Source organism: Apteryx mantelli, chromosome 3 (genome assembly GCF_036417845.1).
Source record: "Apteryx mantelli isolate bAptMan1 chromosome 3, bAptMan1.hap1, whole genome shotgun sequence".
Classification (NCBI taxonomy): Eukaryota; Metazoa; Chordata; class Aves; order Apterygiformes; family Apterygidae; genus Apteryx; species Apteryx mantelli.
Window position 1 is genome coordinate 138,010,198 of NC_089980.1, and position 27,163 is coordinate 138,037,360.

General features: G+C 41.6%; 1 protein-coding gene across 3 annotated transcripts in view; it reads right to left on the reverse strand.

The window, feature by feature from the left end:
• Positions 1-125: 125 nt before the first annotated feature.
• Positions 126-27,163, reverse strand: part of FZD3 (frizzled class receptor 3) — a 60,561-nt gene continuing 33,523 nt past the window's right edge. For 2 of the 3 annotated variants that reach the window (XM_067294449.1, XM_067294451.1), the window contains 3 exons: positions 5,835-5,983; positions 3,721-3,954; positions 126-3,008 (listed from right to left, as the gene is read on the reverse strand). In XM_067294449.1, coding sequence (XP_067150550.1) covers positions 2,795-3,008; positions 3,721-3,954; positions 5,835-5,983 — 597 coding nt within the window. In that variant the 3' untranslated portion in view covers positions 126-2,794. The remainder of the gene's footprint in view (positions 3,009-3,720; positions 3,955-5,834; positions 5,984-27,163) is intronic. The other variant, XM_067294450.1, reaches the window with a different exon arrangement.

Consider the following 27,163-nt stretch of genomic DNA (forward strand, 5'->3'; position numbering starts at 1 on the left):
GGGGGCTCCCGGCGCTCGCGTACTGCCGGCGGCTGAACGGCTGCAAGCGCTGCTGCCCGTCGTGAGCTCGCCGCCGTGCTCGCTCGAGTTCGTGCAAGGCTGTTAACGAGGAGACTGGGATTTTTCCATCATTTTATTAAAAACTTCCAAAGGTCTAAAATTAAAACGTACACCCGCTACAACGGAATCAGTTGGTACACTCACAGGTAAAGTGCTAAAAATTAAATGTTACAAAACCGACACTGGACTACTGTAAACGAGCCTAGCAAGCGCTGAGGGGGGGTAAAAGCAGCGGACATTGGGTGCGGAGCCCCACGCGCCCCCTCGGCACGGCTCCCGCCAGCCCTGGCACCTCCGCCCCCGTCGGGCATCAGCCGAGACGGCGACATGCACGTGTACGCAGAGGCAAAACCCGCACCAAGGGTCGGCGGTGCCGCTCGATGCACCAGGATCTCCGGCATCCGGAGGCTGCAGCAGTTCACAACAGGCAAAAAAAAAAAAAAAACAACCCCCAAAACCCCTCGGAAAACATCCCACCTCGGAGTAACGGCCCGGGAGGATAAATCCCGACCCCCTTTACGGAACAGCTACGCTGGCCTAGAAGCTGGATTTCATGTTCGAGCCTGTCCGGGCTGGGACGATCGGCCGCGCGAAACCTGAAGCGGTCGTTCGGCAAAGGCTCTGCCGTCCTAGGGAGGGATGTTTTTGCAGAGGCAGCGCGCGGGGCACCAGTCCGGGCTGCGAAGGTAAAAGGAGGGGGCTTGGGATGGCAGCGGTGGGGGAAAAGCCCCAGCCACGGGCAGCACCGTGCGTTTCAGCCCGCTCACTGGGGCGAGAGGCGCGGGACGCCGGAGCAAGGAAGAGCTCGGACGTACCCATCTGGAAACAGCCCGGATCCGCGAGGGTTAAACCTCGCAGATGAACAACTTCCAAATAAGAGACCTTCAAAATCTACATCGTTCCCCCTCCCTGACTCTAAGCGAGGCAAAGCGTCGCTACAGCTGGAAAACAGACGCTGCAAGTTGAGCCAAGATCAACAGAGAGATTTGACCGTATCCAGTTCAGTTCCGGTGTTTACAAAGACTCGTAACCGGCCCCTTTTGCAAATCCAAATTCTTAAAAGCTATCATCCCTCGGAAGCGTTAATAAAGTCATATAGCGGAAGCGAAATCCGAAGAAAGGGTTTCGCCTTTGTGGCTCCCCGGGAACTGTAGTTTTGCCGGTCTAAAGCACCCAAAAGACTTTTCATACCCATTAGCTCAAGCGCACACCGTGGTCGTTGCCCCGCTTCTGCCCTTGAGGTTGTGCCCTCCGAGCACCTACGGAGGCTTCTCAGCCTGCCTTAAACAGGTCAAAACGGGAATTATATAAGGACAACGAAAAGATAAGTGTTCGTTTCCCAGCAGTGACCTGTAGTAATCACTGAGGTAGGTTTAAATGTGATCGGTGTTTCCTCACGGTGAACGAACCTTACAGTAGCTGCTCCAAAGGATCTACCACACCTTCCGAAGCTCGCCTTGACTTTCTCCTGCAGCGTCAACAGCGACTTGACGAACCTCAGCAAATTATTTACCCACAACAATTTACCCCAGACCAAAAACTGAGCATTCTCGCCTCTGAATCTAGAGCAGGGAATGGAAAACAACAACAAAAAAAAGCTCCTGCCGTGATTTTCCTCCCCCTTTTCTAACCTCCTGCTCCGCACAGAAGGTGAACCCGCGCGGAAACCAGCTGGGATTTTGCGAGGAAGGTGGGCCGTCTCCGATGAAACCCCTTGCGTCTGGTTTGGCCCAAGCTCTCCTCACCCAGGCTGGGGGGGTGGTGAACTGGATCCGTTCTGTTCGTAAGGAAAAGGCTGCACATCCCGGTTTGGGTGACAAATTCAGGTTTTCTATTTTTTTTTTTTTTTAAATAGGCCAGGAACAGGCAATCTCAGCTTTTGTACATTAATCTAAAAATAAGTGGCTGATTATTATCTAGGTAACTGGTTTTAAAATCGATCTCTTCCTACATAAACTGTAAACAAGTAGAAAATTTAAATAGTATTTTGTAAAAAAGCAAGGACGATACAAGTTATACAAAAATCACCCTTCCCTGCCTCTCGCTGTCCCCCCCTCCCCATCCCATCCCGACAACTGAGCCTCAACAGCTCTGGTAAGAGCCGGTGACCGGCAGCGGAGCTTCCTTTCCTTCTCCAAAACGCTCATTCCTGTGTTGCGTTTCCAGTGTAATCGCTTAAAAACGCCTGCCGTTTTCTCCCAGATGTCCTCTCTGCGGTGTTTAATTTGCAGCCCTCCCTCGGCGCTTGATGCAAACGAGCACCAGTTTATTATCTAATCGGAGACAAAGCAGTTGCGTGGAAGAATTCCCTCAGGATTCAAGAGTTTCCTTATGCCTCTTTGAACACCCCTCACCGTGACCTTGCCGGCGAGTTTTCAAGGGTGACACTTAGTGACACGTAGGCGCGCTGGAAGGCGGGGGAGATTTCTTTAAACAACGCATGAGAAACTCAGCAGTGGTGTCTGACGGGAAAATAACAGTTATCAAATAAATAATTACCTACTGATAGGTTCAGCCAGCTTTTTACTCGATAATTCAAGATTGCCCAACACTCTAGCTCCGGTGCGAGTACAAGAAACGCTGGCTTTAGAACGAATGCGCCATTTTTGGCTTCCTGATGCACAAAAATCAGCACCCGATGAGAGGCATGATAATACTGAGCGTTATCACATCACTGAGAAACGGACCGCGAGCCGTGCGACCACACGAAGGACGCCTTCACAACGAGAGCAGATCAAGCGCTGGTTCCGTCCTCTTCAATAACGCGGTTCATGCTGGTCCCGTGCGTGATGTGTGTCATTGGATTGCTGCTGAGATCCCTGATGCTGCTGTGACGCGACTGTTCGTTAAGCCGATGGGAACTGCTGTGCCGGGAATGATCAGTCAGTCGCGACATGCTGCCGTGAGGTAGTCTTTCTTCCACGCCTCTGTAGCTGCAGGGAGTGTACCTAATTTGCAAAAGCAGAGGACAATTATTATTACCGCCACAGTCACGAAAGAATGTAGATAAATCTCGGTGCGTGTGCACACGCACGCACACACACAAACCCTCTGCTTTTATGACAAAAAGTTGCCGTTTAGCTCATTCATTTAGCTCACGCAGCCTCAGGCAAATCGTTTCATCCCTTTATGCAGCTTGGTTCTTACTCTAGTACTACGCATAGTATTGGTAATTAGGTGAGCGAACACTTGATGATAAATTAAGTTCTAATCCTTAATTACACCTCAAGTTAGAGTGGCTAACTTTTGTTATTGTTTACTTCAGTAGGGCTATGACTAGTTACAGAAACGAAATCAGTTTATAAACAGACAAACATACAAAAAAAAGCCGCAAAAGCACTAAACTGATTTGGGGACAGATCTGTTTTCCCATGCACTCAGATGACACAACACAGTTATCACTGCGTTTGCAGGAAAAACAGTGCGGAATGCATTCCTGCTGCATAATTCACTAAGACTAAAGCAGACTCTGAAAACGTCATCGTGTTTTTCCTCTTTCCAACCCAGACACTAGGAGGGAGAGGAGATGCAATCAGAGAAAGCATTAGTAGTAGTATCAGCAGAACTTCTGATTTTAAACATCACGACGGCCAAACTCGCGGCTCGTTGAAGCTCGTCCACGCCAACTGAGCATACGATTTTGAGGAGAACGAAACGCACCGGCCATCGCGCGATCGGTGCAGGCTGCCGTGGTAGCTGCTCACTTTGCTGTGGACGCTGCCTGCTTTGCTCCTTTGGTCGTCCATCACGGCCAGCTGGGTGGAGGAGGCGTGAGTGGAGGTGCCCTGGGTGGAGGTGCCTCTTGACTTTCGGATGATGGGCGTGTTAGGATCTCTCAGGAGAGACTGAGCAAAATCGGGCTCTTGCAGCACTTGACGACTCTCATTTACAACTCTAAACGAGACATGCAATTTGAATAGTTGACGTTAATTACTGCAGTGGAAGCGGCATAGAAGTATTCACAGTAACAACACTCTAAGCATAAGTATTTTACATGTGGAGCAGTCAAATATCACAGCTTGGCAAACCAGATCACTTCTTTACAGTATAATGGATCTATTCGCCTAATTTGGTAGCACCTCTAAATTTGGATATTTTATTTTAGCAGAAGTCCGTATTCTTGAATCCTTCCATACCTGGTCTTCTAGCCTAGATGTGGAATAACTGCAGTGTATTTGCTTACGGCCTTAGTCTGCGAATATTGTTACAAGAAAATCCTTGGGATAGCGCCGGGACTCAGCCAGCCTAGATGACCCGGAGAACTGCCCTCAGGGAACAGGGAAGCGACTTCCTCACTCAAAGACGCATTTCGCATCTGGATTAAAACTGGCAGCGACAGGAGAATATCAGATCGAATACAATATATACCGGAAGACCCAAGCAACTGGACTGTAGCCCTTAGATTGGTGGTCACAGCCCCCGGTTCTTCTGCTTGCTGAAGTGCCGGCAGAGAGGCGGACGCTTGGCTGCTCTGCCGTAGCGTGATGAAAGGAGGTGCTATCACATCCTCTACATCATCCGTTCCTTTTTTTTTTTTAATCTCTTCTTTTGTGGGGAAGCCTTTTCCCTTCCTCTCCTTCTTTCCTGTTCGGTTTCCTCCCCCCGGCTAGCTCCTCCTCTTAATCCTCTTGCTCCTGGAGATCACAGACTAGGTGAGGAGGGATCAGCTCTGCCCCTCGCTGCCGAGCTGAGGGCAGAGGAGTCCGGCTCCAGCCAGACGGCTGCTCCGTGTGGGAGCTGCTCTGCTGCCTAATTACGAGCGGACGGAGGGTGGCACCTGCAGGAGCCACCCAGCTCTTTACCCGAGACAGCACGTCCGAGATAAGGCAGTCCTGAAAAACAGCCTCCTCTGTCCTCGTTATCTCCATCCTGGTCTTCTACCCACCAGCCAGTATGTCACCCCTGTGCAAATCCTATCTAAATGCATGTACATGCGTTAAAATCGTATTAACTCGTTAACTGTGTGTGTATATCTTCCCGGGTTATCTTCTGAATAAAGAAAAATTTGCTCCGGCTCTGCAGAACGTGGTTTTACTTTAACTTCAGCGGAAGGCCAGTTCTGCTACTGAGAGACAAGTCAGAGTCACAGAGCAGCTCCTTAAACACTCGCTGTATTTGTGGATCTATTTTGAAACAGCTACTCACAGGACAATATTTATGATTATGAAAACAACTGTTCATAGCTATTACATAATCATAAAAATTGTCCTCTAAATTTATGACATACCTCAGCCTAAACGAAGTTTCAACCTTAAAGAAGCCATAAGCTATTCTCACAGTCATTTTATCAAACTGTGCTTTGATACAAATGTCTGATGCACACAGGAAAGATTAAAAGCCCAGACAACTGCTTTTAACTACTAATCCTTGTTAAAAAAGCCTTACGTTTAATTTCCACTAAAAGATCTGACGAGGTTAGATAGATAGGCAGCTTTATAAATGAACCCTCTCGGTTCCACCTTTCAGCAAATGGCAGAGAATTTGTAGTATTCAATTGAATCCCAATTCTAAAAAAAAAAATAATAATAATAAAAAAATTTGAAAACAGATAAAACAGTGTAAATTTGATTCTGTGATCAAAAAGTAATTATGGTGACAGTTCCTTGGGATTTTTCAGGAGCTGCTGTGTGTCCTTCCCTCCCTTGCTCCATTTTGAATAGCAGGAGATTTCCAAGCAAGCTGCTCCTGTCTTTGCCTCCCTAAAGAATGAAATAGAAATACTCTTCCAGTACTACAAGGGAAGACAAGTTTCTCTATTACATATCGATACTCACTCTTTTTTCCTGCGTCCGTGGAAGAAGCTAGCCCACTCAAAACAGGTCTTTTTGCTTCCAACCCAGAAGACAGAGGGTATTCCAACTACCAAAGCCATCAGATATTTCATGAGAAAGAGAATCAAATCTGGGCGACTCATCTGAGTGACCTAGAGAGAGAAAAAAAAAACCATCATGCAAACCATCACAGTTCCCTACTCCGCTTATTAACTCATTTAAAATAACTGTCTCTGCCTCAAGCCCAAGCAAACACCAACAGGGTCCCCTTGTTTCATGGCTCTCGAGCACCCGACCGAACGGGATGTACAACCCGCTGTGGAGTAAAACAAAAGATTCAGCTGCTGTGAAGTCTTGGCCTTTATTTGTATTTCTGGTCTTTTGTCTATGCCCTGAATAATTGCGAAATATTTTCTAGGCTACAAATCATGACGACTCATTTCTTTGACAGAATTAACCTCTATAAATCCAGGTGCTACGTTTGCTGTTGGGAAAAGTGCCAATAAATTGCTTCACAGGATATTCAACACTGATCCTCTATTCCTTGTGCTCTAGTGGAGGGTTATATCCGTGTTTCCCTCCCTTGGGAACTTGAGGCGTCGGCAAGGTATGACTGCCTGCCTTTTACTGATCCTGCAAATCTATCATTTATTCGATGAGGTCAACTGAATGTGAAAAAACTCACGATGCATATTTTTGCAAACATTTTGATATCCATCAAAAAAGGGGCAGTTTGACAATGATGCAGAGAAGACATTCAAAGATATCATTTCCAGGAAGGTCTATAAGGTCACCTTTAAAATAAATAAATAAATAAATAAAGCATCGAGGCATTCTTTTGAATTGACAACCCAGGTCAAAAACTGAATCCTCAATGACTTTGGGTCTAGGAAGAGGTTCCCCTCTTTTCATCACAGCTGAGGGACAGTTAATCAAAATACCTATAACGAGGCATCACTCAAAAGACTCGACACAAAGCAGCCAGCAATCGGGAAAGACGACAAAACTGCCCACAGTAACCAGGAACCTGTGAAGAAATGTGTCTGCTTTTCCTCTTGAAGTCAAGGGCAGGGAAGAAGCAATGAGAAGACTTGAAGAGCGGCAGAGGCAGAGACGACTGCACGCAGGAGTTAGGTGATTTATGTCATCCTGAAATGGGTATCTCTAGGATCCCTTTTACACATGATACATGGGAGAGAAGATCCAAGACCAAAAGGGGCTGTGGTAGGAAGTGATGGAATTCCCATAAAGAAGAGGACAGAAATATATGAACGCCTTATTATTTTCAGATACCTCCCAAAAAAGAAACAACCCGAGAATAAACCTCTTAGCAAAAATAGGTTGTTGCAAGGACAGAGAAAGAGTTGAGGGAAGTTTTATTATGCTGAAGGACGACATGAAACAGAGTTGGCATAAAAAGGAGATCTTGCAAGCAGTCCTATAAGCAGAGAAAGGGAATGAAGACTGCCAGGGACCAAGCGCGAACGAGGATGATGAGCAGATTACGTGAAAGGACAGGAGGCACGATAATCTGCCAGCAGAAGGCAGAACAGAAGGGGGGAAGCTGATCTGCGTAGCTGGGGGCTCCTTGTTGAGGACCAACAGGCCTCTTACCAGCGTGGATCCAGAACAGACAGGTCTTCTGGCTGAGAGGAGCCAGGCTAAAAGTAGGAGACGTTAGGCCAAAAAGGGAACTGGAAGGGATGAATTCAGTGACTGCCTTTCATATCATGACACCTGGCAATGCAAGATTTTCACTAGAAAGGCTTTAGGATACGTAATGTTAGGCCGGGCGAGATGCTTAAACACGTGGAAGTTCAACTGATCTTCAGTTAAATTCTTCTGATCCCAACAGAAGTAAAGTAGGCACATAATAAGATAATAAAGATCCACAGATGGCTCACGGATTAGCATCGCAAGGAAGGTTTGGGGCTGGTTGATCTTGGGGAAGCACTCATGAAATGAGGTCGCTTCTCAACAAGGAGCACCTGCAGCAAGGGCTTTCTGAAACTGATGCTCGCACAACTCATAAAAGCTTTATACTTAAGAAAGAGGTCTGGGTATCTACCCGTCTGTTTAAAATATTAGAAAATATCAAGCAAGCTGTTTCAAGTCAGGGGAGTAAGAGTGAGACGGAAATAGTTTGTACAGTTCTGGGAATTCAGCTGGAATTCATCTTCCCTGAGAACAGAAGGGGTTTAGGGAAAGGCTAATGCGATGACAGGGAACAGACAGCCTGTCTTGCAAGACGCTTGGCTGGAAGCTGGAAGGTGAGAGAAAAAATGAGTGTTACAGAACATGAGATGGAGAAACACTGAAATGGGGGGAAAAAAATTAGTATTTAAGCTAAGCAAGAATAAAAAGATATGGCTACATTAGCCATGAAGAAACGTCATACTTCCAGAAGCAAGATTTTGGAGTAGCCTTCAAACAGGAATTGTGGACACTGGCATCTTTTAAGGCTGAGCATTATCAGTTTATGAGAAATGTGGTTGACAGTGACAGTCAGATGTTCCCTTTAATCCTACACACCTACATTAATGTTGAAGCACATATACAATCTCCTAAGACAACATCAAGAAACACTTTTTTCCTCCCAAACTGAAAATTTGGACTGAATGTAGTTACCATCAAGATAATTTTACAAAAGTAGTCTCATGCCTGATGAGTTTCCAACCACATAATGCACCTTATTTGCTGAAGGGCAGCACAGCTTCTATAAGGGCCAGTGAAAAGACAGCAATGTGTTCTAATATTTCATATTATTATACATTTTTCTACATCATCATCACCACGGCAGACGTTGCAATGGGAAGCGAAGCGCCTTGCCCAAAGTCACACAGTGCAACTCCGACGGAACAGAACGTGACCGGGATTCAGGAGTGTCGACGTCGTTCTTCAGCAACTACGTCCCAGACTTTTGGCACGGATCCAAAATTTTACGTTTAATTTAGAAGCATAATAAGCATTATTACAAGATATTTTTTAGAATTCATCTTTGCAGGAAGTGGGATCAGCTCTCTCCCCTTGTCAGTTCTTTCCTCAGCAACCCTTAACACACTTTCCACAAATTTATGCCCCAGGAAAAACAGCGATGTCAACAGTCTTTGGCAACGCTATAGATCTTCCTACACTTGAGTACATTTAACCGTGCAAAACTAGGCTGAAGGCTTTCTAGGCGTTATTTTAGTCAATCTTGTGAGGTTCCACTAAAGGAAAAAAAAAACCTTCGAACTACCCAACAAAAAATTCCCAACAAAACTAAGCTCTCAAAAATTAACCATATTATTCATTTCATAATGTGCAAATGTGGCATTAAATGGAGTCAGTGGTGAAATGCATCATTTCTCAATGTAGGCAATATTCAGGCAGATTTTTCTATTTACATACAACCCTTGCCTACTGGGCAGAGTCTCCACTGGCATAACTACCTGCCTGAAATGAATTTCATTTTGACTCTTGCATGAACAATAAAATTACAGATCTCATGCTAAAGCTCTACGCTTCTCACTGCACTACAGGACATGCTCTAAAAGGGCGTCTTTCTTTTATTGATTGAGTCATATTGCATTATTTTAGAGTCAAACAGGAATTAGGCCCTGTGATGTGCACTAGTGCTCCTGTTGACTATGTTATAAATCTCTGTTGCACTAAATAAATTCTATTACTTGAAAGAAGGTATTACATTAAATCATTTGATATTAAAACTTCTGGCTCAACATATTCATGCCCGGGTGTTACAAACAATTCCAGGCAAAAAGAAAAAGAAATAAATGCAATAAATACCTTCAGATGAAAGGAAAAACATCCTATGCTTTGGCAAAACAAGTTATTAAACGTCATTGCATACATTTCTGGAAAATAAGCTTCTTTGCACAAAGCAATCAATCCAAGTAGTAAAACATAGTAGACTCACTAATCGTTAAAATTAAAGTGACCGTACCTGCTCTAAATAACGTACATCTGTGGATTACATGACATTAATAAGAATAATTAATGTAAGAAAAGTAAAACTTGGCGTTACTCTCCGAGGAATATAAAACTGAAAATATTAGGTGTTTAAACCCAAAGGCGCTGAGTCCATTTCCCAGAAGTGCAGCACTTATGTTGTTCCAAGCCTGACACACTCTCATTTTCTTTCATTAGAACAGAGAACAGGTTGGACAGTTTTTAATAGCACTAAAACCATGCAAAAGCTCACTCGTGTTTCCCCTCAGATTCACGCAACTTAAATCCAGGGATTTTCACTTTTGCTATGCCGCACGGATATTTAGGCAGCAAAAAAGTACAATTTACAACAGTGCCATATTACAGAATTGGACACGCTTAGATATATTTGATACATGAAATTATAATTTGACCTGAAATATCCAAACCTCCCACACCACTTTACTCAAACACAAATCATTTTCCAAGAACATCTGCTAATTTGTCTGCTTTAATATACTACCACAGCATTGCTATTTCTAGAATATTAGGGTTTCCGTTTAGAGTAAATCCGAACTGGCAATAAGTGTTCAATGTTTAAGTTATTTCAGCAGTAGTTCTGCTATTTTAAGATCATTCTTCATATCCCCTCAGCTTCTAAAGACAGTTATAGGACTGCCTATTACAACTTATATCTCCTGCTGAGAAATCCAGGTGACTGGATTATTAAGGCAAGTACGGATCAAGAAAAGCAACAGTTCCAGCAACTCCAGCACTACAGAATAGCTTTCTTCTCCTTTTCTCTATGAATTCACTGCACAAGCATCAACAATTTTCTGGGGGAGTGCTTTGACAAAAAGCTGCAGCTGCGACACTGTCCACGCTTCTGAAATCATCAGCATCTTCATTTTTATGACTTGTCTCAGCTGAATGAATGACTAAAAGAGGAGACACAGTGCTTCACTAAATATCAGACTTCAGTAAGACTCCAAGCAACTTGCGTGTGTGCAACCACCTGCGAAGAGGACAGTGAGAACTGGGTGAGATCCCCAGTTACTACTTATCTTCTTGGAGAGAGAAGATGATGCAGGGAACACGTAAGACAGTCCTAGGTGCTACAGAAGACAATCCTTCCATGTCTGCGGAGGTTATAATTTTCCCCTCTTCTCTAGCCATTTACCTCAGTTTTGCTCGATTCTTTGGAGAAAGTCTTTGGCAAATGTGAGGCAAGAGAGAAGTTGGCCAAATTTTGGACTGAACAGAAATGAAGAAAAATGGGAAGACCGATAAATCAACAAATGAGACTCAGGTCTACGGTGCCTTATATGCTTATATAATATTATGGTCACTTGATGTGCTTATAACCTGTGTTTTCGAAAGTCCAGAATATAAGAAAACATGTTTGAGCTTAAACAGATGTAGCCTTCTTTAATACTAACAGGTTTGGGTCTATATACCTCCTTAAAAGTGAAGATATGGGGAAGCATCTAAAGAAACAGTATACATTTATTGTTCTTTCTTTTAGAAATATTTCAACTTAGAGTGAAATATGATTTCAATTTAAGAAGTACTAAAATTAAAGTGCAGTGGAATATACAGTTTGAAAACCGAGAAATAGCAAGAACAGGAATACAAGATTTCTTTTTAAAATAGTATTCTAAGAGCAAATCTCTCTCCAGCAAGAAGTTGTGAATGAAAATGTGGCTGTTCTTCTACGAGGACAACAACAAAATGGGTAAAATTTGCATCATTTGATACTGTGTGGCTTGTTACAAACATGAAAGTTCATTTTAAAAAAACATCCCTGAAAGCTAAACTATTGATATAATTTAGAAAAGGAAAAAAAAACTGAAATGCAGTTATCAAGAATTTAAAGTATAATTTAACTCTCACTTTTCTACAAAACTCTTTACAGCTACTGACTTACGCTGAGTACCATAAAATTCCACATAACAAATATTGTAATAACAAGGAGTAAAAATAACTAAGAAAAAGTCTCTGTGCAGAATTTTGTTTTCTTTTATATGATTACAACGTAAGCAAAGCACTGCTTAAAATTCTTCTACTGTAATTTACTCAGGAGATAGTCAAATATCATAAAACACACACTCTCGGTGGCACAAAATGTCCCACTCGAAGAGAGGTCTTTCAGTGAAATAGTTTGATCAATAGTAGGAACAGAGTTTATTCAACACTTATTTAAAGAAACTTGATTTTACCTTCCAACTAACCAGTTGGAGGTTCACAAAGTTTAAAATTACTGTCTCAAACACAATTGCCACGTAGTTATTCAGAACTACCGCGCAAAATACTTCCCAGATAAAGACACAGTTATCTCCTTAGAGGGATTACGTTGCACTGATAGCACTCTAGCCTTTAAAAACCCAGCTAACACAATAGTCGACTGTTTGCCTACCCTTTGATAAGCGTACAGTATGCAGTTACTGAAGCTATAAGCAACAGTGGAAGACTTAAGAATATTTCAGTAAGGTATGTTGAAGGCATCCTTTGTTCGGGAGGCGCAGCGCATCCCTGCGTTCCTCACGCAGGGGCGTAGAACGTGCCTGCACCCTTCGCCCACGGCTCAAACACTGAAGAATGTTTTAGCTATCCAGATTTCGAGCTTGGTGTCTAAAGCAGGGCTTGATCACAAAATAGCCTTTGCAACTGCAGCCCCATCCGTCTCACTCCAGTTGTCTGCTTTTAGGACTCCAGTGGTTTGAAATGTTGAGCACAGATTATGCATTGCAGTAGCTTCCCTTGAAATCAGATCTGCAGTTTTGTTCTGCAAGTAAGGCAAGTTGTGGAAAGCTAATAAAAGGTCCCAACAGCATGGGCATCTAAAAACAGAGGGAGAACACACTCTGCGCACTATAAACATTGCTCCACGTGACCATTCTCAAATATTTCTTCCTGGCAGATGGAGAAGCACGAATCACATCAGAAAAGCGATCCATCTAATACTCCCACTGCAAGCGTACTGTTTAATACTGTTCCACTGCCGATGCAACCAATGCGGAAAAGAGACTCTCTCAAACTAATACAACAGCGTAGGCCTGCTACTCTCACATTATCAACTAAAACAGTAACTGTGAACATCTAATAATTTAATTCAGTCCTGTTTTTCAGTTCCCCATTTGGCACAGTTGCCAGACACTTCTTAACATCATTGTTAACTTAAGAGCTCTCCTCATTATCACGCATGAAAGGCTTTCAAAAGACCTCCACGTACTGACAAGCCACTGACTGGCAGAATTAGACACCACAAGCCTCCTGTGGGCCTTACAGAGCTGTGATAACACCTCTCCTTCTAGATTAGGGGCCGCTTGACAGTCATGCTCATCTGCTCGGCAACATCACAAGTTGTCTTTCTGTGATGCAGACGGTGTTGAGGAAAGAGAGACTAGACCAGCGGTCACTGGTCTTGAAGGACCAGTGGCGATGTCCTGCAAGACGAGAACCTCTCCTAGAGGAAGGATGCACCTGGTTGCGATTCTCTGTTTTCCTTCAGACCCGATCGCTCTCCTGGAGACATGAGAGGGGGTTGCACGCTCCAGCAACACGAGAGCTTTGCAATTTTGCAAGGCTGTCAAGAAGCAGCTACATTGCTCTTCGGTGACAGCTTCTTCATCACACGCGGAGCTCAGAGCTGCTGCAAAGTTTGGTCACATACAAAGATGTAACTGGAAAGTCTGGCGAGCTTCACTCAGAAGCCCATGCGAATACCAGACTGTTTGAATCTAAGCCCTAAACTGAATTTATTGTGTGGTTCTAGGCCTTTAGAGGCATCTAGTTAATAAAAAAAAAAGAAGGCATAGAGATGTAGAAGTAATTTGGGCTGTGTGAATCTACACTTGTCTCTATTCTGTTCAGACAGGTCTTGCAAGCAGCCTGGGTACCGATATTTCACCTAGTGAAGACAACAAACAAGTTCTGTCAGATACAAAGATTGCATACGAGATAGTGAGATTTCTGTAATCCATTTCTTCCCTCCCATCTGCTGGGTTGGTATAGCAGCTGGGTTGGTACAGACCATCAAAAAGAAACGTACTTTGCACAGTGAACACAAAAAGACATCAGTTTGAATGCACTGTTTCCCTGCCGAAACACTCAGGAGCAGGTGTTCAGAAAGGAGGTTAAAAACATCAATTTCGGCATTCCTCCAGGGAGAAACAGTGCTTCTTTGTAGGCACACTGTTAATTCAAGATGCTTATATAACTAATTTCTGAATATTTTCCCCTTCTGCCCCTGACCTATCAATCACAGTTGCTTTTTAGTGACAGGGACCAGCGGCCTCTTCCCTCTAAAATGTATGAAATTGCAAATTAATGAGCTTGCTGCACATGTGAAGTGAAAGCACAAACCCAACACCTGGCCCCTTCCTTTGGGGCACAATTCCACAATAACCTTGATGATTTGATATTTCCCTAAGGATAAAAAGCAATGAAATTCAAATTAACCCATCCTTTTGTTGAAAATGGGAGAAGTGGGGGAAAGACCAAAGGGAATCGGATCCAACAGTCTCACTTTCATAACTATTTTCATCACTGCCATTGCTTTGTAACTTATAATATTATCTCACACTGCTCATTTCCTAGAAAAATGTAGTAGCATTTGTCTCTGTAAAACAAAAATCATTTTTGCAGGTTATTAAAATCTTGCCACTTTCCCGTTTTGCTCTTATCCAACAAGCAAGTGAGGATCTAGGCAACTATCCTGGCTACTAAGCAGCACAAGCTGAAGAACTGAGAAAGTAAAAGCAACTGAAAGAAAAGATAACAGGTAACGTGATTTAGCCATCCTTTAGGATAACAACAAAGCCACTATATGCTCCAGGAGCTGCGGAATAGTTGAAGTCTATGTGAAATGGTCACAACAGGATCAGGAGAAAGAAGCAAAAGGAACGTTTTCTGGCTCTAAATCGCCCATGGCCACGTGGTAGATTATTCCAAGCATAAGAAATATGAACATTCAGCTCCCAGACCGCAGAGTTCCCAGCGCTGCTCTGGGCTCTCATACAAGACGACTGACGTCCTTCGTTTCTTGCTCTCAGTTGCACTCTCCTCGGCCGTGAGGGCGTGAAAGCACCGTACGTTAACTTTGTTTGTTTGCTCGCATTAAAACAATTAAGTCATTAGAACAATTATGAAAAAGCGTTACTAACTATACTTCAGAGTTAGCTAATAACTACAGAGTTGCTACGTATCCAGAACGGAAATTAAAGCAAAGCAATCAGTCTGTCCAAGGCTTACGCCAGTAACAGAGAGCTTAGAAACGTAAGCCAAGTTAAAAACAAACAAATAAATAAAGCACGATTATAAAAGCTTATAAAATTACCACCTTACTAGGCTAGAGGCTGTTCTAGAGGAAACTCTTATTCACCACAAAAGTTAAGTGTTAGCCCAGGTACTGCACTTCCATCTCTCTGTGGCTAACTCATCTAAAACACATTTTTTCAAGAATTCGATCTGTGTAAGTGCATAAAAAAATGCAGCCTTGTGAGAATCGCCTCTACAGAACTTTTAAGATGAAGTGCATTATATTTTAGAATAATTTCACTTGAGTTTTTCCAGTACGTTACAACATACGGGAAAGAAAGCACTCAGTCCACAGAAGAACAGGACTGGTCTTTGCCAAATGAAGTCTTTTGCCCGAGCTGTGCCAGAGGAACACACTGGAGTCTCATCACCTCCTGGAAAAATAGCTTGAATTAGGATAATGTAGCAGAAAGTAGCCTCTTACAGGGCAATGCTGCAGTGTTTCCACCATCTATCTTCTCCTTGAACAGGGATCCCACAGGACAACCGTAAAGGTCCTGACTCATGACTGGAGTCTAATAATTTGCCATCCAGCGCTTTTGCCCTGCAGGCCCCGTAGTTAGTCACAGTGTCAGCAACCAGCAGTCATTAGGAAGGCTGATGCTATCTGCTCTCGCATCCCTGGGACGGGAATGCAGAAGGCTACAACTTCAGTGCTGATCTTGCAGCTATGTCGCAACAGATCTCTGGACACACTGATTCTGCCGCTTCAGGGAACAGCACTTCGGGGAGAACATCCTGTTTATCAAGGGAAAGTTGAATCTCAAGCTCAGGCTTCATATACCATGAAGCTATAAGGACATTTTGTAGTTTGTGGCTTTGTCTTGAAATGGAAGATAACATCCAATCAAAGCAACTAATTTTTTAAGTGCTGGCTGTGGCTTGTAATTAGTGCGATTGTGTAAGCATCTGCCTTCTATTTTACCATTATGAAGAACTGGTGTCACAAGTCTCTTAGCTCTGAAGCCAGGCATTAAGCATAAAAAAAGTTAAGCCTAACTGAATATCCTACACATGAGAGAATTGGACATTTCTTTCCTTTTCTTGTGGACATTTACACGGTGAAGTGGGGTCTGCTCTGCAGAGAGAAAAAAAGCAAACAATTCCCTACCTGCCACACAAACTTTTTTCTCAGCACAATTGAACTTTCCTCTTGCCTTTGGAATACGAGAAGCAGCTCACAATTCCTGGACACAATTCCTGGATACATTCCTCATTTCAGTCCCTCTCATGTATACCCCTTTTTGGATGAGCTGTAGCTGTCCGACATAAAAGGTCCCCAAAACCATAAACTCTTTTTCCCATATAGACCTGTGAATAACACACCGATTAAAAGGTTGAAGCAAGACTTCAGGTCAAGGCATGATTCATCCAAAGGTATCTAACGAAAAGGATGAAACAAACCCGTTCTACTACAGTTTCTCTTACTTAAATCCCAACTCTAAAAATAAATAAATAAATAAATTATGCACTGAAATTGTTTTAATTTCAGTAGTGGAACCGGATGGCATTACTGCAGTATTCTGGCCTTCTTAAAACACAGGTTCTCTCATCTGGGTGATACGGGCTACGATGGGTCAATAAATTTACAGCTGAAACAAAGTTTTGTCAGCAAATGCTTGTTCGCTGGCACCCAGAACGCTTTGCTTGATATACCTAACTTTCACTGGGATTCAGACAAGATTAAAGAGATGCCAACCTGAATTATTGGCACGTCTGTCAAATAAGGGACACTGAGGGGACACTGAAGTAGATTGCGTTTGGCAGATTTGTCCCACAGCTAGGGAGGTTGGAAGATCACTGTTACCATTCAGAAAATTAGTATTTTGGTCATTTTAACTTCAGATGTTAGCACTTAGTTGGGAATTAAACATCAGGGGGAAAAAAAAAAAAATCTAATGTATCAGACAATCTGATTTCAGCCAACCCTGCTGCTGACAATATACTTGGACTAAAATCTTTGAAGCTGTAATATCTACTTTGGTAGCAGATATTCTATCTTGCATTTATTCAGTTCTTGCATGGCAAAATTTAGCTAGCTTACTACGACCCAGGCTTGAAATACACCCCAGTTAATACCTTCCCACTATTTGAATGCAGACACTCGCCATTAAGAACGCAGGACAAAAACATCTTTGGTCAAGTCAAGTCTTCCACTGCTGCAGCCAGCAATGGTCCATAAGCCTATTCCGTTATTCAGCCTTATCCTGAAATCATCTGGGTCCTCTCCCCACCCCTTCAATTTCTCATGTAATTCTCTAATTTCCAGCCGACGTTTATGCATGACCACCAGCACTCCCACTTGACTTTAACAGCTCTTTCTCTTCCATGGCATTTACGACCTTCATGGATTTCTAAGGGAGCAACTGTATCTCTTCTATTTTTGCAAGGCTAAACACACGCTTATTGCCTTCTCCTCCAAAGACAAGCTCTAACAGAACCTTACTTCTGGCACCCGTTCATTACTTTTCATTTATTTCTTGTCTTTTCTTTTTTGATCCGACTCAGTGCAGTCAGTCACATGACGACATACAGAAAAAACAAGTTGCGCATGATATTGTATCTGTTCAAATAATGGTTCTGAATGAGTAATTGCCATGCTATGAAATTGCTGGAGATGAAGTCATAAGAAACAGATTAGTATTATTTTTGTAAAAACACACATAACAGTCACAGCATAGCTTAAAGCAAAAGTACAAAAGTTCAAGGGAGAGGGAAAAAAAAAAAGACAAACAGCTATTTTAGCAAACATGGTATTTATAAAAAATTTTCCGTCATTCTCCACGGGTAGGAATACTATGTGTATTAGTCTAAAGGTCTCTTTCTCAGATTACACTGGGAGTGTGAAATATTAATGAGCAAGTAAATGATTTGATTTAAAAATTAAATTCAATTGAACGTTTCAAAAAATAATTCGGTGTTGCAGTTTTTACATCAACTGACAAAATTTTACAATATAATGCTGAATATTGTAAAACTGTATGGGTGATGGAACAGTGGAACAGGTTGCCCAGTGAGGCTGTGGAGTCTCTTGGAGATATTCAAAACCCAGCTGGACAATGTCTTGAGCTACCTCTTCTAGCTGACCCTGCTCTGAGCAGGGAGGTTGGACTAGACGATCTCCAGAGGTCCCTTCCAATCTCAAAGATTCTGTCGATAAAACAATAAGGTTTTTCTCTTATAAATTAAGAAGTCTAATTGCCCTATGTATGAGGGCTATCATCATAAGCACAAACCCTTTGAGAGCTCCAGCAGTGTGCAGTACCCTAAGAGCCCCGTGCTTGGCTGTCCCATGTCCTATGGTTTTGTGTTTCTGCCCTTGTTAAGTGAGGTCACTTTGCATTAATGCTGTACTTCTAGTTAAAACTTCTTAGTCTGAAATCTCAAAATAACAGCTTCAGGATTAAAAGGCAAAAATCAGTATTTTCAAATATTAAAGTCGAATGCTTAAACCTATGCAATAAAGCATTTTTAAAAAGACAAGTCCCAAACTTCAAGCATGAGGAGCAACATAGTCTGGTCAAAGCATTTTAACTCTGGTTTGTGAATGCTCTATATCCTGGAAGATGATACAGCTCAGGCTTCCTGCTTATCAGTTTTGTGTTCACACTTAGACTTTTTCACAGTGAAAATGAGAAATAGGCCCTGGACTTGTGGTTTGGGGCATTTTTTGAGCATAATGGGCATGTTAACATAATTCAACATTAAAGGTAGTATCGCTCACGTGGAAAGCAAGCCTTTGTACATGCAGCGAAAAGATACTGTACTCCTTGTCTGCATTTACTTTATGAGGAAACAAAACAATTCTCTGTTAAGAAAGAAAAAGTAATAGGAGATGGATGATGATGTGGAGCACTGTTTGCTCATACAAAATGAATACAAACAAAAGCTGACTTAAAACATGCAAGCATTTGTCACACTTCCATGCTATATAGCCCAGCCATTTCTAAGCCAAGTGGACGTTTACCAAAATCAAAGCAAATACAGAACCTGTTGGGAGAAATCTGGACCAACCCTGCAGATTAACTGGGGTCATATATTTAAGTATACTCCATCATCAGAATAAGTCTACTATTTTTAAGTATAGGCTTCACTTAATAAGATTTCAGGCCTAAAAGCAGATCATTTTACTGAAGAGAGTGAACAAGAGCTTTCTCCCTCTTCTCTCTTTCTGTCTCTATATACGTTTACAGACTGTACTCTGAACTGCTTTACATTACGCCATTAGGCAAGTCTCTCAAAACACTCACAGCGGGAGCTGGTCGCCCACATTATGCCCTGTGGTATTATGGATATGGTGACTGGAATCACAGTTTCCTGAAAAGCTGAAGCTTTCAGGAGAAAATCTATCGCCAGCAGTATCACTGTCAGAGCTGCTTAGTCCTGGGACCAGCGATATTTCATTGTAAACATCCTTCCAGGACTAATGTGTTAAAAATTTGTTGAAAATAATGATACTCTGGAAAAACAAGTGAGAACAGGAAAAAGGGCACAAAAGTGCAGTATCTCCAAAAGGTACTGGACCTTTTGCTGCCACTTTTAATAGCAGCCAAAATGGTCAGCGGAAAAAAGAGAGCTTCCTTAATAATCAGAATTAAAGGCAGTTCTAGATATAAAACGCGCTTGATAAAAAGAGAATGGAATTAAACTGAGCACTCAAAAATAGCAAGCTCTGATCTACTGTTGCAAGTCACCTTCAACAAAACGCAGAATAAAAAGAAAGAAAAAAACAAAGATGACCTTGAGAAGTCATACCCTGGTACATGTACAAATCAACCTGTCTAAAGATAATGGTTGAGAAATCAATGTTTCCCTTTGTCTCTAGCTCAGTCAATGCAATTAAAAAACCTGCCAGATATGACGCATGTGAATGAAATGACTGCTTTCACTTGGTATGCTAATTGACTGGAAATCATATGCATGCCAAGGTTAGATAAGAGAATACATTGCATCTTAGGTAAGATTTATCAAAGTCCTAGATGTGCAAGAAGGAAACAAAACTGCTATTACTAATGCTAAAGAGGAGAATTCTGAGAAATTAGTTTGAATATATTCTTTTTTTAAGCATCTGAAATAAGGAGGAGAAATTAACTGAATCACAGTATAATACTGTGATTAATATTCTTTTTCTGAGCTAATATTGCTTTTGTTTTCGAAAGGAATCTAATTCATAATTCAGATTTGCTCAGTCTCTTCTGAGTAAACACCAGTATAGAAAATATGTTTTTATCTTTTGTTTTTTTCCTGAGGACAGAATAATTACATTCAACAAGGAGCAATTCCTTAGGGCAGATGTAAGCAAATCCATTACCTCTTCTAAGAGGAATTCTAAACAATAACTAATGAAAAAGGAGGGGAGGAGAAATCCAGATTTATAGACATCTCTCTATATATTCTCTCTATGCCTGTGACCCACACAAATGGTGCTAAGACATTTCTTAACAAAGCCTCTTTTCTGCATCCAGCTTAGCGCACTCCCCCGCATGTTTCTGAAGAGTCGCTGTAACACAGATGGTAAAACAGCTGAGACGTTTTGTATTTAAAAAGATAGCGGCAACACCCACGATCAGCGCAGAAAAGCACAGAAACTTGAAAATGCAGCATATGCCGTCAAATAAAAATGGGGAAACTCCACCCCAGCTTGGTCTGGCCCCCAAAAGGCAGGCTCGACGGTTCAACAGTTACTTCTCGTCCCCGTTTTCGGCAAGACGTTTGCAAGCCCCATCTTTTCTTCTCCTTGGTCTGCGCGTGCAATTGTTCCGAAGCACTTGGGCATGAAAGGAAAGCCTGTGTCAACAGGGGTTACCCCGCACCCGGAGCGCAGCCCTGGGAAAAGACAGGCTGACACAAGAGCGTTTCTTAAGCGTGTGTGGATCAACTTTGCCATCGCAAAACTCAAAATCTCTAAGGCAATTCCAAAGGCCTATCAACAATTTTTTTGGGGAAAAAAAAAGTAACTTATTCTGCGCTACAAAAACGGAATATATACCTGAGCTGAAACGTACCCCAGCTTGTCTCAGGGTCTCTTTTGCTTCTGTGCAATTTCTTTTAAAAGAAGTAGGCACTATGGGACACAATATTCAGCGGGGTGAAGTAACAGCAGAGCAGATGACTAAACACTCCCATGCTCCTGGCTCTCAGCCTACCATTATTTTAGCACCACGGTGGCTTTTCAGTTGGCACCTGTTCACAAGAGAGCGTCCCTATGTCGAAATGGTTCTGCACGACGGCTATATATATCCTCTGGTTTCACTAACGTTCCTGGGGTGTTTGTTCAGAGCAGACAAAAGAAAGGAAGAACAAACCCGCGCCAAGGGGGAATTAAGCACGTCTGAAAATCTTACCCCATCCAAGTTACGTTATAACCTTTAAAAGAGGGTGCAAAAGAAACAAAGCAACTCATAACACTTAGTGATCCCAAACAGTCTGAAAAAGATTTTTATCTCAGCAGTGATAACTTTGACAAATCTAAAGTGATCCTGAAAATTTACACTAAAAAAGCTAACTGCAATTAGATTGAAAAGCACATTTGTGAAACCGTGAAAAAAGAAACCTGACAAATTCTTTAGCCCCAAAGTACCTGCAGCTGCATTAGCAACTGCATTAATTAGCATTAATGCTAATATTAACATCCATTTCTCCAAAGTTAATTGTCAAATAATGTATTAAAATGTATTAAAATAATGCCCTTAAAATAAAATGCGGTATAATGAACAGAAATATATTATCAAGCCAGTGTTTTGTTTTCCTTTGTGCCCGTACTGGATACATATAACTGCCATTGACAGACAAGAGGTATTATTAACAAAACATTCTTTCCATTTAAGGCTTTGGTATCTTAGGTAACCACAATTAATCCTCTTTTCTATCTGACACCAGCAACGAACACGAGTGAGTGAGTGAGAACTCCCAACTTCAGTAAAAACCCATTTGACATTATTACAGAGCAAGACTTGGTCCTGGTCCTGGAGGGGAATAGGGTAGAGCAGAGCAGAGCAGAGCAGAAAAAGAGTCAGGATGACTGTTTTTTGTTGCCGATATAAATGACATTCAGCATTACATCTTAGAGCATCGATCTTAATAGTTAACTATTTAAAACATCTCCAGGCAGTTTTCATTTTTTAAAACTAAGATCACAAGGAAAATGGAGAAGAGCTTTTGTTACAGGTCTAACAATTGGTTCAAGAACTCAGCTGGTCAAAACGACACTTGCACAAACAGTTCTGCCATGCTTATCCTTCTTGCAGGAAAGTCTTCCCCATCGTTAGTTGAGGAACGTTTATATTATGTTTAACAATGCAAAATCATCAGTCTATGGGATCTTGAAATACAGGTCCATGTCCTTCTGGCTACTGCAGTCTTGGATGCTTATTTATGTCCTTTCTTTGAAAGGTAACAAAAACCACGTTACAAAGTTTTCTGTCTGAAATGACTGTTACTTGAGTCAAGGGTGGTCAAGATCTTAAAAAGCGTGTTTGAAGTGCGCTGAGGCAGAATGATCACATCCTGATTTTGAAAGGGAGAGACTGCAAAACAAACCAAAACCACCCTCTCCTCCCAGTCTCCCCCCTCAAAAACACCTCCTCAAAATTTTGCAGCAGAAGTTCTATCATAAATATATCCCTAAAAGAAAATGTGACTGCTTCAAACAAACTATATATAAAGTTGGGGTATGAGTCATCTGATCAAATGTCCAATGAATCACTATAAAAATGCCTGTTTTTTTCCATCAGCTAGAAAAGGAGACCAGAATGACTGGCTCGGATGGAGACATCTGAAGTCAGATAAATGAATGTTGCTCTCAGTAACTGTTCTTGATTTTCACATTGGTTTCATTCTAATACGTCCATTATTTTTACTCCAAAAGTCCACTGGTTTACACAAGAACAAGCCCAAAAGCTGAAGAAATGGACAATAAGGTAAAGTAGACACTGTGCCCTGGCCCAGTGCCACTGTGGTTAGTCAAGTCTGTTGTAAATAGACTCAACAGCTGGATCTAGGCATTTCAAAGCCTCCCATGTCTATAAATATAGTGTGGTCGCTAATTTTACTTCTGGTTCACAAAGGCATACTCCAGGCATAGAAGACATGCCTGGGCCATTTTGGGGGATGTGAAAGGCTGCACCCGTTCCTCTTCGCACTACGGCTTGTACTAGTCATTCAGTTCTGACATTTCGTGGGCACAGGAAACTACCTGCCTGGAATATATTGCAGTGACCTTGGGCAAGATTGGATGGATACTCAGTACATAGCACAAAACTGAGTTCCTAATGAAAAGCAAGAAAAAATGAGTTTCCAATACAAAACCAGAGTGCGTAATTTGTTCTAAACTTTTCCTACTATCACGTCTTCCCCATCAGCAGTCAATCAAACGTGCTCTCCAAATCTTCCTCCATTCTTCTGAGTACAAATAGTTTCCACAAGATAAGCTTGAAGCACCATCTTCACTCTTAGCAAGTTGACACTAAAGTCTTTTCAGCTGATGAAGCCATATAAGTGGGTAAATTATGGATGTCAGAGCACAAGCAAAAATAATCTATATAGTTTGGTTTGGTCTCATTTCTCAAGGATGCACACAATGGTAGCAAAATACCTTTAGAATAGTTTAATTTTCTTTTTTTTTCTTTAATATCTAAATTAGATGCCCCTCCCTTTAGCACAATGCCTAACCTAGCCCTGAAGCATTTGTGAAGACTGTGGAGAGCCTATTTAAGTTGGGATTTAATAGAACTTTATCTTAACTCAGGACCACTGTATCCCAGTTTGACTGCCTTTGTCACTTCCAAGAGCAATAAAACTGTTGGCATCCTTATAAAGAACAAAACACTGTGGGTACTAGGAGGAAAAGAAGATCAGAACCTAGAACTTGCTTTGTATGGTCAAAATTATTCAAGAGATGATGCTGAATACAGTCACGCTGGACACTTTCTCAGCGATAACAAAGGCCAAAGCTTGAACCTGAAGAGCATTAAGAACATGCAGAACCTCATTCCCAAATGCCCCATCTGGAGCTCAACATTATGAAAGTCCAGCACTCTGCTACAGGGGTCTGCCTCTGAATGACCATCAGGGCAGAACCACCATTATTACCATAACAAGCAACAGAAAATAAATAAAAGAAGAAGAGAGTTAAGACGAGACTTAGGAAGACCTGAAGTAGAAGGAGAAGCAGAAAAGCATGCATTTTCAACCTTAGCCAGAAAGAGACTAAATGTGATTATTTCATGACTGGATTGTCAAGCTTTCCTGTTCTTTTTCCCTGTCTCATCTCTGCATTTTATCTTGATATAAAATTGTGATACACTCCCATAAAAAAGATTATATAAGTGAGATATGCTTTCCAGGTCAGACACACAGCTCCAGCTAAAGTGTTACATGTTTATGATGGAATACCTAGGTTCTACAGCTAGTGAAATTTTATTTTATTTCCCACTGCATGAACTCTTCTTGCACGAAAAACATTAATCCATTTTCACTTGGGCCAAGTGTTAGTTCCTTTTTTGAGGGGGACAAGTGAAAAAATGGGATAGCAACATAAAATCCAGCTCTTCGTTTGGATATTACAGTGCTGAAAGCGTCCAGATTACAGGAACACTTTATTCCCTTGGAAAAGGAAAAAACAAGAAAATGAAGGGGGGTGGGTTAAAACATTTTTAGGTCACTGTGAACAGCTATTTCACAGAGGAGTAACACTGACTGGAAACAGATTACACCACTGCAATTACTGCGAATAGTCTTAGCAGCAGAAGCCATAAGGATAATTATTTCTGGTAACACCTTAGTTAATTTGCCTTCATTCACATCCAAAGAAGGATGATCTAATTTAGAAGCTTTGATATTTTTTAAGTGAATTAAGAGATTTGTCTAGACGGATAGAAAATACTCACCTCCCTCAGTTCCTCACTATGCCAGACCTGCTGAAATTGAGATCCACAACAACGCGTTTCCCCTACAGTGGGGGAAGCGCAAGTTCGTTTCTTAAATGCATTAGACACATTGTATATACTCCAAACAAACCTCACCTCTCAGTGTAGTGGTTGGGTTTTTTTTATCCTTACTAATGAAGACTCAGGGAAATAACATTCCCTGCACTCAGCTTCTGGCAGGCCTTCCCAGCACTCATCTGAGCCTTTCCCAGCCTTGGCACGAGAGGGGCAACCGCTGCCTGTTTTACCTGCTCTTGCTGTCCAGGCTACAGCTTAAAAGCAACCTAGAGCAACTGATGCTAGAGAAAACAGGAACTGGAGGTGACCCTGGGCCCTCTTTGCTTTAGCAGCAGCCAGGAACATCTGCAGCACCTGAACACCCCCGCCGTATCTCCTGCTCGAAGCGGTCACGCAGGAGGTACGTCCGTATTGGTTGCAGACTTGAACTCTCTCATTAGCAATCTTCCAGAACAACTTACTAGGGCATCATGCTATGATGGCAAAGCTGATGTAGTGTTTTTTAATCTCAGACTTGCTGGTGGTAGTATAAAACTGTACTTATGCACATAACAAATAGAAAACTTACAGGATTGCATTAGCATCTACATAAAACCTAAGCCCACTGTGGAATCAACTACTGCTCTCAATTTAGAATAGCTTTTTCTAATATGACAGAAGCTGATAGTCAAATCTCAGAAACTGATATTCAAATACTTGAAATAAATAACACAAAGGCTTAAAAAAGATGGTCTAACTCAGAAACTGAATGATACTCTCTAGAAAGCTTTAAATTATCCCCATAATTTAATAATTCATTTTGCTAGCACTATCTAAGGATAAAATGGTTTTTTTTCCACTGCTTTGGAAATCTGTTTCAATTCTAAGTCTGGATAGTTTAATTGGGGGAACACGTTTAGCTGAAGAAAAAATTGGAAGGGTTAGAATAAAAACCCCTCTAATGCTCCCTAGGGTCTACGGGTCCTTCAACCCAATTTGATGTGAATGAAACCATTATTGCTCTTTTGATTCCTGCTGAGCCATTATGTTAATGGTTTTCTAGAGATTTGAGTAGCACTTTACTGCATTGTTCCACTATCCAGGATTTGGTCCTTAGACACTGGAAGTTTTAATGTTTAAAATAGTTTTTTGTTCTGCATTCTGAAAAAGCACCATCCCTTTAGTTTTGCACATTATTATATGCATTTTAGATCACCATATGGTGGGTATTTGAAATTAACTAAGAGAAAACTGCTTGTCCCTCTCTCTTTTTAAGCATCAATCAATGTAACATATTAAAAGCCGCAGCAATGAAGAGTAAATCAAGCAAATGAAACGGAATACACCCATTCACAGATATTTCCTGCTATAAAAGTGCTCACACACTGGATGGGAGGGAAGAGTCTCACCCTAATAAAATGTAACAGAGAAAACAATAAAAAGGGTTAAAAGGTAATAAAAGGATTATTATCAAGCTATAGAAACTACTCCAAACCTTTAAGTGATATTTTCATTGCATTAAAATGTGAGCTTTGATGATCCAGCTGGTATTTTAACTGCTTTAGAGCCAAAGCACTACCATTTTTATACCACTTTATGCAGCTACACAATAAATGTTTGGTGCACAACCGTCCTAAAATAAGGTTGCTTACAAATCATTTGCAGAAAATATCTAAGAAACAGAATTCCAAAAATGGTTTGCTACTTTGGCTCTGAAAAGAAAGAAGGCCTCAAATAATTAATACTTAGAATATTTTCTTCATAAGTTTGTAACTGCACCAGCATATTAAAGTAGACAATGGACAGTTCGATATGTAATGCTCTTAGTAGCTTCTGTTTCTGGGATAACTCAGTTAAACACACTGAGCAAGTAAGTGTAATTTTCTTTTAAGACAATAAACTAATGATTTGTAAGCTCTGATTTTTTGCAGAAGACACATCAAGTAAAGTTTCATACAGCTGTTTCTGACACACGCATAGACTGCTTTTAAGATGAACACAGAACCTGCAGGCTAATCAAAGCAACAGAACAGTTACAGAACAACAAAAACTAGAGAAAAAAAAATCAGGCTGATGATTACTCAGTTTAAATGCTAAAATTCCTTTAGAGAAAAACTTCTAACACATATCTAACAACCAAAAATACACTCATTAGGTCCTGCT